Source organism: Anticarsia gemmatalis, chromosome 4, assembly GCF_050436995.1.
Source record: "Anticarsia gemmatalis isolate Benzon Research Colony breed Stoneville strain chromosome 4, ilAntGemm2 primary, whole genome shotgun sequence".
Taxonomy (NCBI): Eukaryota; Metazoa; Arthropoda; class Insecta; order Lepidoptera; family Erebidae; genus Anticarsia; species Anticarsia gemmatalis.
The window spans coordinates 3,775,922-3,788,555 of record NC_134748.1 but is presented as its reverse complement, the minus strand read 5'-3'; the positions used below and the strand labels follow the sequence as shown (position 1 = coordinate 3,788,555).

The following is a 12,634-nucleotide window of genomic DNA, read 5'->3' as shown; positions in this document are numbered from 1 at the left end:
AATCCGAATTTCCCTTCTTCCTTGGACGATTCTAGCGAAACGGTACATCCTTAAAGGGGTCCTATTAAATTTGAACGGGTAAAGTACAATAGCGTCGCAGCTAGCGCCAGCCTAATGGCTTGAGTGAGGTAGCTAATAAGATCACGTGGTTCGTTAATTTAGCCCGGCTCCCCTCACTAATTTACCGAAAGGTAGGTCGCACTTAAATGAAATAATAAACTGTGAGTCCCGTTCATGATTTTCTGTTTTTCCCTAAGATGTTTCGGAGTTTTGGCGATCGGTTGCGGATCGCTTTCGTTACGGTCTGAGCTCTTATTAAACTAAACGTTGAATTGATACAGGGGAACTTTGAATAGATTTTGGAATTATGTCGTTGAACTAATATGGTCTCATAAGTATACCATTCACTTTGTCATGTTATAATGTATGAGTATATAGTAATGAACGAAAATCTCTTTATTTTTAGATACTCTTTAGATTACAAAGACTGCAACTGAACTAAAATGTATCTGTCTGAAACTTTATGGGTGTGTACTTTTTTCTTGCCTTTGCCTTCGCAGAACAATATAATATATTAATGTACACTATTTGTTTTTATATATTGTTGTACATTTATAAAAACCACCGTTAGAATTTTATCGATCTATTCACATTTTTGTGAGATTGAACTGCGTCATACTTCGAACGAGAATATAGTGCGATTTTCACTGTCAGAATCAGATATTTGCTCACAAGTCGTATATTGCATAAAAATTCTTCGAATACGAAAGCATGTGATCTATTTTCCTCAGTCCATTGCACAAAAATGGAAGAATTTTCAGAAAATATTTATTCGAGCGCATGATACAGGGGAGCTATCTCAGTTATCTGGTATTTGGTATTCATAGTTTACTTGTATACTGGACTATAAATTTGCAATGTTGAACGTTCACTACCGGTTAATCTGTTACTTTTATTTAAACACAAATAATTACTGTGTAAAAAATATTATTCTCACATTCATGGCTTGTGCAGAATCTGTGATTATGGAAGTGTTTCCATGACAAAGATCCAAAATCCAAACAAAGATAAGGAACCGTGAAATAACAAGTCCAGTGTCATGACATTGTGTCGAATCAGAGGGGATGAAAGGAAACGTTTCATAATTCGACCGCCATCCAAAATTCAGAGCGCACTGTCCGAAATGTAACGTCAAGATTAAAAACTCAATTATCCCGGTTGCCGGTCTGTCCGTACCAAAAACTGAGCAAATAGAAATCACAAAGGGTTTTTCCTCCCGTTTTCACAATAAACACATGGTCGTTGCGCGGTAAAACGCGACCTACGGCGGATTGAATCCACCATTATTAAGTTTTAATGACGTCGGCCACAATGCCAGGCCCCGAGGCGATAAACAAAGGATAATGGCCGTTGTGTCGCTCGTAATAAGATAAATAACCGCAATCGCAATCTGCTCGAATGCGCGCCGCACTGTAATCTTGAGACGCTCAAATTAAATATGGATCAAGTTGGAAAATGAATATCGATGTAACTGCCGCGAGAATCACTTTAAGTTTTGCGATAGTTCAACAAGATAAAGGGGAAACATTTACGTAATTAGTCGAGGATAAAGTTTTATAAAACTCAAGGCAAATTTATAAAACCTAATCCTCGACTATTTATGCTGGGATAAGTAAACAATTTTCATCTAAAGACGATTGTACTAAAACATTCTGTAATCCTAAATACTTAACATTTTAGGCCTTATATTCCGAAAGCGGCAAATGAAAACCGTTAATCTTTAAATTACAGGCCATTAGGCTCGTAATCCTACATAGTGCATGCAGAAAGTGATTTTAAAGTGGTACATGTTCCGCAATACGTGCTTGGAGAATGCACGATTCACGGACACTCGTAAAATTTGCCAGCAGAGCGCACCATTGCAATTTCACTAGCCGTTTACGGACTGCAGTTTTGTTCAGGCCGCGGCTGCGACGGTTCAGTGAACATTGAGAGAGCGATATTTGGTAATACGTCAAAGTGGAAATACCTGAAACGAGCGTCACAATATCACGGAATGCACAGTCACACGTATTTATCAGTAAAACGCAGGGAAATTTCATTAGTCGTTTGTGGCTGCGATTGACTTCGTGTTAACAGTCAGGCCGTGGCCTAGAATAGTGCAGCACATAAAAAGGCAATGGTATTTAATAATGGGTTAAAGTGGTACATCAATACGTGCTCGCACACGTGACGTCACGAACTCTCGTAAAGTTTATCAGTAGTCGACACTGAACTTTTATTGGTTTGTACGCTGTGGATTTATTCATTCAACGGAGTTCTTCACACCCATGATACCACGTTTATTTGTACACTGTGAATATAATACGTGTGAAAAATTATAAACAAACTAAGCAAACACTTTTTATTACTCTTAATCAAACATACGGCATTCTTTGATATTGCAATAAAATCAAGTCACCAAACTGGCCAATACATAGACCTAATGTCACTCATTTCAAAAGAAATCCTAACCTAACTTCTACATAAACGGATTGGAAAATAAGTCCGCTAGAAATACACGTGCCTAAGAAAGAGTACTCAAGTTCGTAAATAAATTCTAGTTCGTGTTTCTTCGTCAAGTCCGCTCCGCTAGCTCTCATCTCAGGGCCAAGGCTAGCTCCGAAGTATCATTCTCCATGGACCAATTTGCTTTCGGCGGTAACTTTGGCACGTTCGCTGTTTACTATGTGAAAATGTAGTAGGCACTAATCTAGACCCTATTATTGATGCAAATTTAATACAACCGGTATTTGCTTACATTTAGAATAGATCGTACATAATGGATTTACTGATAGTGTTTTATTGGTGTGTGAAGTTTGGAATAAATACGAAGTATGTATTTTTAACATTTTATTTTAAAAGTAAATTTTAAATGTCAAACTCTCTATACTCGACTGTAGAGAATCGTGGTACTGATTACATCATGTTTATTATTGTTACGTGTCTATGATTAGTAATAATGCTTTTCAAAGATAAATAAACGCAAAAATAACATACTTGCCTTTTTATTTACAGACATCATTGCTTCCAACTAATTTGTAACAAGACAATATCATAAGTAATATCTTGTAATTTACCTTTCTCTATAAAACAACAATATTCAGAAGTCAACAAAATCCCTTTTGTAACATTTTCTATTAAATTAAATTTCTGGAATATTCTTTTACAATTTTATTCGAATCATTCCTTTCCGTGAAACAGTTCTTATTAAGTCAAACAGTAATATTGAATTGAAGCAAAAATTACATTGAGTCGAAGAAAATTTAAAAAATAATAAACAACTTGTACAACGAAGGAGTGGAACAAATTAAATTTCAAGCCTGTAATTAATATCGTTCTCTGCCGTTCTTTATACAGTTAATAACGGCAATAAATTATATAAATATTACAATATTTTATGCCAGGTCGTAAGGCAGACTTATGTATCGGCCGAAATGGTAAATGCCAGCTTAGTCTGACAACTTAATATTGCGAGATCAAAGTTATTATGCAAAATTTTAATTATTTTAGTACTTCATAATAGTTTCAAGACATCCAGTTGATTAAATTAAAACGTATTTTTGTTTTAATCCACTAAGTAATGCAAAATTTCACGCCTTGTTCACGCTAGGCAAGGCCTCGGCCAAAGTACACTAGATTCTATTTTCATAATAATTTATAAATCTTGTCACATATGCTCTCCTGCTACGAAATATGCAATTGATCGTTAGTAGATATTAAACTATTTTTTTATCCTTTTGCTCAGCAAAGCAAAGTCCTCTCCCTTTTCATTCCAAAATTAGAATTTTTATTTTGTAAAATTTTCCTTTACTCTAATCCAACGTAGTCCATTCTCCCCACCCCCTATTATAATACAAATTCTAACTTGTTATACATTTATTTGTCTATAAAAACATCTGGCCCCCGTTTTCCACTACAGTAATATAATCAATTATTTTTTCGGGTATATACCTCTATTTAATCTAATATTATGCGTACGCTAACGTAACATTACTACGCGTTAAAAACAATTCTAAATACCTACCTCATTATCAATTGTACATGTATACTAATTTGTTAATGAATTACGAATTTAAACAAATTTAATGCAGCACGTGCAAATGAAAAACCGACTGAGGGCAAGTACCTCGTGTACAAAGGTTCCGTGCTATTATACAATATTTTGACACATTTTTGTTTTTATACAATTTCAGTTTTTGGATCTCAATAACCTCTATATGGCCTATATCTTTTAACGAGCAGTGTACCAAGTGCCGATACGCCAGGTATTTAAAAGGCATTTAAATTCGTATTTGAGTTAATTCCTGAATTCTTTCATATAATAAATGTCTTAATTTTTTTATATTTCGCACAAAAATACACGACTTTTTACAACGATTTTTTGCGATTTTTTACAAATTACAAATTTAATTCTTGTCTAATTTTTATTAAACAAGAAGAAACGTCAGAATTAAGAATTCATATCCGTACCCTAAAATCAGTAATTGTTTTAAGAAAATAACATAGAAATATTAACTAATTTGCCTATCACGAAATCGATTTTCCGCCAGTCACATAACAAAGCGTATTAAGAATCAGACATGAAAACAATTTACCGAAGAAAATGTTTTCCACTCCATGTAAGTATTTAAATTCATTTGGATAAATTACAATTTTTAAAACGTTAAATTTGCTCGGGTAATTTATTCATACGAAACTACGAAATCAAAGTGCGAATCATATTTGTTTTTGAGTCTTCTTTTTTACTTTTTATTGATCAAATACTGAGCTTTGAGTCCATAGCGCTAACAAAATCTAAAAACCTGTTCAAAAATCTGACCTGCGAAATAAATGCCGCCAAAAAAATGCCAGCTAAAACAAAAATGACGTTTCAAATACATGTTATGTTTTACTTTTCGTTTCAGTGATTTGGTTTTTTCTATACCAAATAATTTTCGGCTACTATCCAACATCTTCACATGATATTGAAGAGTTTAGACAAAGAAACTCCTTACAATGGCTCAATAGAATAATAGAAGAAGAAGTAGAGAATGGAATTAGAGATAACAAAAAAGAAATAGAAGACGCAGATAACTTTGTGAAAGAAATTCTGAAGAAACGCTTTAAGAAAATTAAAAAAGCCGTTGACAAAGCCGAAGAAACCTGGAGGGCTCACTTTAGAACGAAATTTGAGAAGAAACAGAACGAAACTGGTGATAATGTTGCTGGTCTTGGAATATTTCCTTTGCAAGCTATAATTCCACGAAAATCATAACTAATAATTAGGTAAAAATTCTATAAGTATTATTTGATTAATATATTATTCTATTGTATTGGTAGATTATGGCATATAAACGATAAGAAATACTGTATAAAATTATAATGAAGATTTTTGGGGCTAGATTTGTCAAAAAATGTATTATCATTAGTAGGTGGTCATGAAATCGATGGTTGAAGTTTGCTCGTTACACAATTAAGTTTATACGGTGCAACATCTACCGAGGTTGGTATATATATATGTATATAGGTAAGTACATGAAAATATAACTTGCCTCCCTAATAAGGACCTAATTAATTTCCTTTTTCTGTGATGTCCACCATGTTTTTATGGAATAAATACATTACGTAATAACCTTCGTTGACAAGGAAAAGTAGTGTATTTTCCTCACAACACATCTTTACCTCTTACAATAGGAAATAAAAATAGATCACGCCATTACTGGGTGGTATTCTATTTTAAGAATGGACATTGTGGCCGCTTCTGCTGTTAGAACGATGTCAACAAAGCTTATTAGACGACAATACAGCCATTGCACCGCACGTTTATTGAGAAAGTTTACAACGCGAATTCGCCATTGAATACAACGTACAGTTTGCAACCAAAATTGTCTTTATAGCATGTTTGACTAAAATTGGGTCAAATATTGGATGCTTAAATTTTTTTGGAACTTTGGTTTCCGTACATGGTAAAGATATAAATAAATACTTACTTTCTTTTGATGGAAATTAAACTTAATATTGGGAGATTTCAGATTTTTCTATTAGATTTTAAAATACAATACACAGGTTTTATATTACTGCATCAATCGTATGTGAACTTATCAAATTATGCTCTACATGAAGTCGACGAAAAAGCTATTAAATTGAAGTAAAATCCCTTTACAATGTTTTTACTGTTATGTTAGTAAATATGTGTTTCTACGATTTATGTTTTGGGCTATATACAATGTACAGCTCGTACGTGCTATACTAAATATTCTGAGAGTAATAGCCATAAGAACGCCTAAATGGTAATTATAAGTTTACCTAGTTTCGAAGTTTAAGCAATTAATGTAGCCTGTGATAAAGAACTATGACTAACTACTAAAGTTCTTTTAAATTGTTCTTGCTACTCTGTTCTTCGGTAAAGGCTTAAATGTTTAAGTCAATTAAGGTGTTATATTGACAAGAAAATTGGAAAGTATGGACAAATGGATGAAGAAATATAGAAAGACGTTTAATGGTCAATAGAGACCGAAACCTTTGGTGATATTGTATACCACTCTAAACGTTTTACTCTCTCTTCTGTAGAATCCTAATTATATCTTGTAGTTTTCTGAGTAAATCCTAATTTCTGCAGCTAGAAGTGTTATAATTAGCTTATTTTTATGATAAGTACATAATATGTACATTAATTCAGTAGCTTCACCCACGCTGTTCAAATGGTTTCAGACGCAACTTCAGGTAAAGCGGGTTCACGATAATTTCCGTTTCCTACTATAATAAACATGGAACACGAAAGCTTACAAGTTATGATATCTATACATACCAAATGGACTAAAATGCATATAAATATCACAGTACAATCACGTATCCGTGTTATCCAACACTTACCAGCTATTATCTATCTATCCTACAAGATACTAAACTGTAGAACATCCAGCCTCTCTTAGTAAGCCAAATATGTATTCGCAGTACTTCCAAGAAAGCGGAATGAAATGTCTGTTGACTAAATATTTGTTTTGTTTGGAAAGGAACCTCCAACTCCAAGATTATGTTTCAATGTTTATGTAATTAGGTTCTGCTAATTACACTTACACATTCATGATACACACACAAGTAGACATAAGGACACGTTTGTGTAGTTGTATTTATGTGTAAATGGTAAACGGAAACAAGAGGGTGGTCTGTCCTGTGAGACACTGTTTCGTGTTATCGTATGACTTCTGTATAAAGCTTTACAGTAACGTTTTTGCAAAAACGATGTTCGGAATATCGACTTAAATAAATATTATACAAATTCTTAATAGTGATACTTAGTTACCCTGATGTTTCTTTTCATAAGAAACGGAGCACACCACAACAAGATGACGTCATGATTTCAAATACTAACTCCACTTCAGAGTACTGTAAAGTTATAATCGTACTAATCTGCATTGATAAAAAAGTACTTACAAAACAGCTCTACAGTCTGACAATATATTTACGCAACACCCGTTTTTCACGAACAAAAAGCGTTACATTGTAACCTAAACGTTCCCTCAACCACACACCATCATGTAATACGTTTTACAAAGAGCACGCACACACAAAGAAAATACTTTACACTCTCAGCCTTTCCTAATTACGTTATGCAAGGTATTTGCATGTTGTGAAGAGCTTCAAGTATGCCAGTTATTTTGTTGACATGCACTTTTTGATGTTCATGAAGCACTGAATGAAAAGGATCCTGTGTAACGTTTGAAACATTTTACCCTCGGTACAACGCTTTGACTTGGTTTTGTGTAATTAAAATTGGGATGTCAAAGGCGTAAATAGTGCGGTTTTTAAAATCAGCTGGAATAAACATGTTAGTATGGTCTAAGATATATTTTTTAATGAACAAGACTCGAAAGATTAAGTTTTAAAAATATTTTTACCTAACTTTAATACAGGGTTTAAAAACCAAACCTTTACAGTGATTCTAGCCACACACTTACACTATAAATGCAAAAGTTGGTATACTTAATCATTGCAAAACTGATAAACGCACTTTGATGACATATGGCAGAATAATATCTTTTTTAATAGAATATAAAAATTTAAGTCGACTAGACTTTTTAATGAAGTGCGCCTCGATGAAATCACGGTCAAAATCTTGTAGTTTATACTTTTCAAATAACTGTCTAAAACGGGACTGATGATTAATTAACTTAAACTAAATTCAAAATTATGTATGCCCATTTAACACAAGCACGTTTACAATCAGTCTTTATCAAACGTCGCAACCAATCAAAGGGAATTCAAATAACGAAGCCGCAATAATTGCTGCATTCAGATTGCTTCAAGAAGCCAGTAGCTATTTAAGCAACCGTCTCATTTGCCGAGCGCTCCGAATTAGACAGAAACGTGATTACAAAACTAAAGAGGCTTTCGAACGTACGTGTTCGTGTCTTGATCAAAACGCAACTAAAGTTTGACTTGTTTCCGTTCCACTGAAAGGAATTGTTCATTGGAACGTTCGTGTAATAGTTTGTTTACATTAGGTATCTGATAATGTCTTGGAAATGGAACGTAATAATTTGGGTTGTTGTTACAGAACATACGCGATTTTTTTTTATTATTTGTAAAATAAATTACCCTATTATTGCTGAAACTATTATTCAAATGACAGCTACCAGTGCCGTATAAGATTTTAATGTTCATTAGGTTTTGATTATCCATACTAATATTATAAATGCGAAAGTAACTCTGTCTGTCTGTCTGTCTGTCTGTCTGTCTGTCTGTCTGCTACTCAATCACGCCTAAACTACTGAACCAATTTGCATGAAATTTGGTATGGAGATATTTTGATACCCGAGAAAGGACATAGGCTACTTTTTACCCTGGGAAAATGACGCATTTCCCGGGAAAATTCGGGTGGCGAACGAAGTCGCGAATAATCAAAATTATAATGACATTGAATTAACAAAATTCCGTTGTCATGGCAACTGTTTTAATGGCGGATATGCCTTAGCGCGACTTCGTTATATTATGAGATATAAATAATTTTGAGAATATTTTTCGTGAAAAAAAGCATATTTTATATCATCACGCAACGACCAATTGGAGCAGAGTAACAGTAAAAAGTGTTACAAAAACGTGGAAAATTTTGACCCATTCTCTCTTATGTGACGCAAGCGAAGTTGCGCGGGTCAGCTAGTTTCTAATAAATGAAGAACAGCAAAATACAACTAAGAAAGTATCAATTTAGGTATGTCTGTATAGGTCCTAATAAGACAATATTATATTAAGTCATCAGTAAAGATTATATCGTACTGAACAGTTGTACCCACACATTGATTGAAACCTACGATATTACGAAGCAGGCGACAGATGGTAAGATTTTAATTATTCATCTTGAAGGCTTAGGAAGACTGACAGCAGCTTAGGGACCGTAGATTATACCATACGCAATTGTATTCATGTAGTACATATGTACGTTTGAGGCGCTCGTAGCTTGCGCGTAATCGATCAATGGGTTAAGCAACCTTAACGCTTTTATAGATGGGTGGCTGCGTAATTGTAGTCGACCTGAGCGTCTCTGTGCTTCGTAGGGTATGTAGAAAGTCGGTCTCGTTTATTGTCAATTAAAATAACAATAGTTTAGGGGTGTCTAAGGTCTTTGACACTGGGTTGTCTACAACTACTACTAACCATACGATGGATAAAGTACGTATATGTTGGCAAATAGATGTGTTAGGAAATCGGATAGAAAGGTAATAGAATATAATGTGAAACCAGTATGACCAATACGGTAACCACAAATGATATGGAATGGTTAAATTAAATTGAATTGTGTATCAATATGTGTGTACTGCAGGAATAAATGATCAACTAATCAATTTATTTGAGTAAATAAACTATTTCAAAGCATAAGCATCGCATAGTAATTTAATACAATCACGTAATTCGGTCCTTTATTGTAGTAGTCTCTATATTTTTGGGAATAATTGTGTAGCGCGATTCTTTCCAGCCTGTACTAACAAATGTCAAGAATTTGATATTTAAAATGTACTGAAAAAATAGTCCCTTCAGTGCCCCCTAGGGGCGCTAATCAGATTTTCTAGAAAAATCGTCGATAGTTAGATGGTTATCGATATTCGATAGTAGTAGAATATTGCGTTTCTGAAAACTGCTTTACAAAACTCCTACAAGATCCGTAGTTTGTTCAACATATGCAAAGTAAGAGGGTGTAAACATTGATTAGGTTTCAAACTACCTCTAGTATCGCGGAATAGATAATAGCGAAAGTTCGTATGTTCAGTAACAGGACAAGTTGTTCCCACTTCACTTTAACTTGTAAGATCGATATCTAAGACCAGCCTTAGATTGATTGTTATTGCTTTAGTTTCATTTACTTAGTATGTAGTTATTTATGTATTTGTGGTTTTGATCTAGTATGCTAGTAACTTACGACTGAATAATGGATACTATTGCAGATTTTTACTTACGTTTAGATGAAATAAATACACAACGGTTTCTTCCCAAACTAGAAATTACAAATTATATCTGAAACCTATTATTACACTGCCGTCTGACGTAAATCGTACGATAATGTTGTAGTCAATCATTCAAAATGGTTTAATGCGGTTATGGCATGGTTTAAGTTTTCTCTTATCCGTACTATCCATAATATACATCCAAAAAAATACATCCCAAGTGAGACGAGATCCCGAGTGAAATGAGATCCCGAGTAAAGTTCTATTTTAAACAAAAACAATATTGGAAACTATGGGCACAACTAAGGTTTTAATACAAACCAAATCTACTAAGCTCTGACACAGTGATCCCAATCCATAACAGGCTATCATTTGCAATGTAAAATATAAAACCGTTCCTCAGCGATAATAAGTCAAAATGGAAATAATAGTTGGGCTCAAGGCTGGCGCGATGCCAGAGCTGCAACTAAGAGCTTTATTCTTTAATACTTGCATCATCAAGTTAATTCATAAAACGTAGAGCCCTCATTGTTATAGACTTAGATGTGGGACTGAATAAGGGTTTTTGTAGACGTGTGAAGATTATGAGTCATAGTCTGGTTTTTCATAAATTTTGAAGAATATTTTATACAAAAATGGTCTTTGCTAACTATATTAGTAGAATCATGAGTATTTTAAGATTTTTTCTTTATAATAGAACAAGATTTTTTCTTTATAATAGAACGAAAGGCAATTTCGTAAAAAGGCCGAATACGGGGTAGTCTCTAAATTTCATACTCATGTATATCGTCGTAAGATGGGAAAACTGTACCACTGGACTACTGAAATTTCGTGACACTAGGCATTAATAATAATTATTTTAATTCTGAATTATCTAACTGAACGAGTCAAGCGAGACCTCCTAATATGCAAACACATTCACTATGCCCTGGACGTCAAGACAATACATTAAATTTGCTATTTAGAGTGACACAAGGCCTTTCATAAAACCTTTACTCAATTTCTTTACAATACATTTGTGTCCACATTACTATGAACTGCGCAAAAAATTCTTGAGAAATTGTTCAAGATAAATGAACGTAGCTCGTAGCCTGATTTTGTAGAGCTGTATTACTCAGCGATATTTTTTCATTAATCACTATCCATTAGTGTAGGTACCAGTGGAATAGTTGAATGAACCTGAGTTTTATAAAGACTATTCGAATTTTTAAATTAGATTGTAGCTATTTTAAGAATTACTTTTTTTCATAAAAAAAATAATAACCGATTGAGACTTACTTTACTACTCACTAAGTACTTAATACGCCATTTAATTCAATTTAAATAAATACCTTATAAACATTGTTCTATTTGAGAATTATACGAAAACCAACAAACATCCAAATATTTGAGCCACACACACGTCAAAAACCAGTAAATAATTTTACTCTAAAGTTTATAATTTTCATTATTAACTAAATAGGACTGCACAAATTGTATGCAAAGAGACGCCGGAACTCAGCAGCAGAAAATGAAAATCAGACTGTGAGTAATTACTATTAATATTCGCTCTTTCACACTCGAAACATACATTTGGTAGTGTAAAATTGCAGCAGTGTAAAGCTGAAATTTTATGGCCGAACAACGCCGACTGAAAGTTTTTTTCGTCAAATGTACCGTATGGCAAGGCCGTATATTTTCGGTATAATCTACCGACTTTGTCAGTGTACATAAAATAAAAAGTGTAGTAGTAATATCTTGTTTATACAGAAGCGAGTGTGTAACAGAAAATATATTATGTTATTGCAAGAACCAGTAGCTTATTTTTAAGGGATCTACAGTAATCCAATCCAACATATTAAAGCGCTCACGTTATTACCACAAAACACAAACTGATTATTGTGGGTCTACGTCTGTGGATTCAACACGAATATGACACTAGTCTGCTAAACTTTGAAAAGCAGAGAAATAACCAATCTACGATTTTTTTTTCTGCAGCAGGATTTTGTGAGATCGGGTAATTGTGAAACCATTGTAGAAAGTAAACTGGACTATCCCACAAGTATCTACTTTACTTGTACCTACTTTTTTCTAGGACATAGATATTTTTAGCAGTATTTTAGGCAGTCGCAAATCTAAGCTTTAACATCAAAAAATACAAACAGTCTAAAATATACTTGGTAAACCCGTTTCAA

At 33.7% G+C, this 12,634-nt stretch overlaps 2 protein-coding genes across 3 annotated transcripts in view; both read left to right on the top strand.

Moving 5' to 3' along the window:
• Positions 1–12,634, top strand: part of LOC142972249 (uncharacterized) — a 139,026-nt gene that overhangs the window by 47,703 nt on the left and 78,689 nt on the right. The gene's annotated exons all lie outside the window — the stretch shown is intronic.
• On the top strand, positions 4,586–6,285 carry LOC142972660 (uncharacterized). The gene is made up of 2 exons (XM_076113950.1): positions 4,586–4,661; positions 4,947–6,285. Exons 1-2 carry the CDS (start codon positions 4,646–4,648, stop codon positions 5,294–5,296), a joined length of 366 nt encoding a protein of 121 aa, XP_075970065.1. The 5' UTR covers positions 4,586–4,645; the 3' UTR covers positions 5,297–6,285.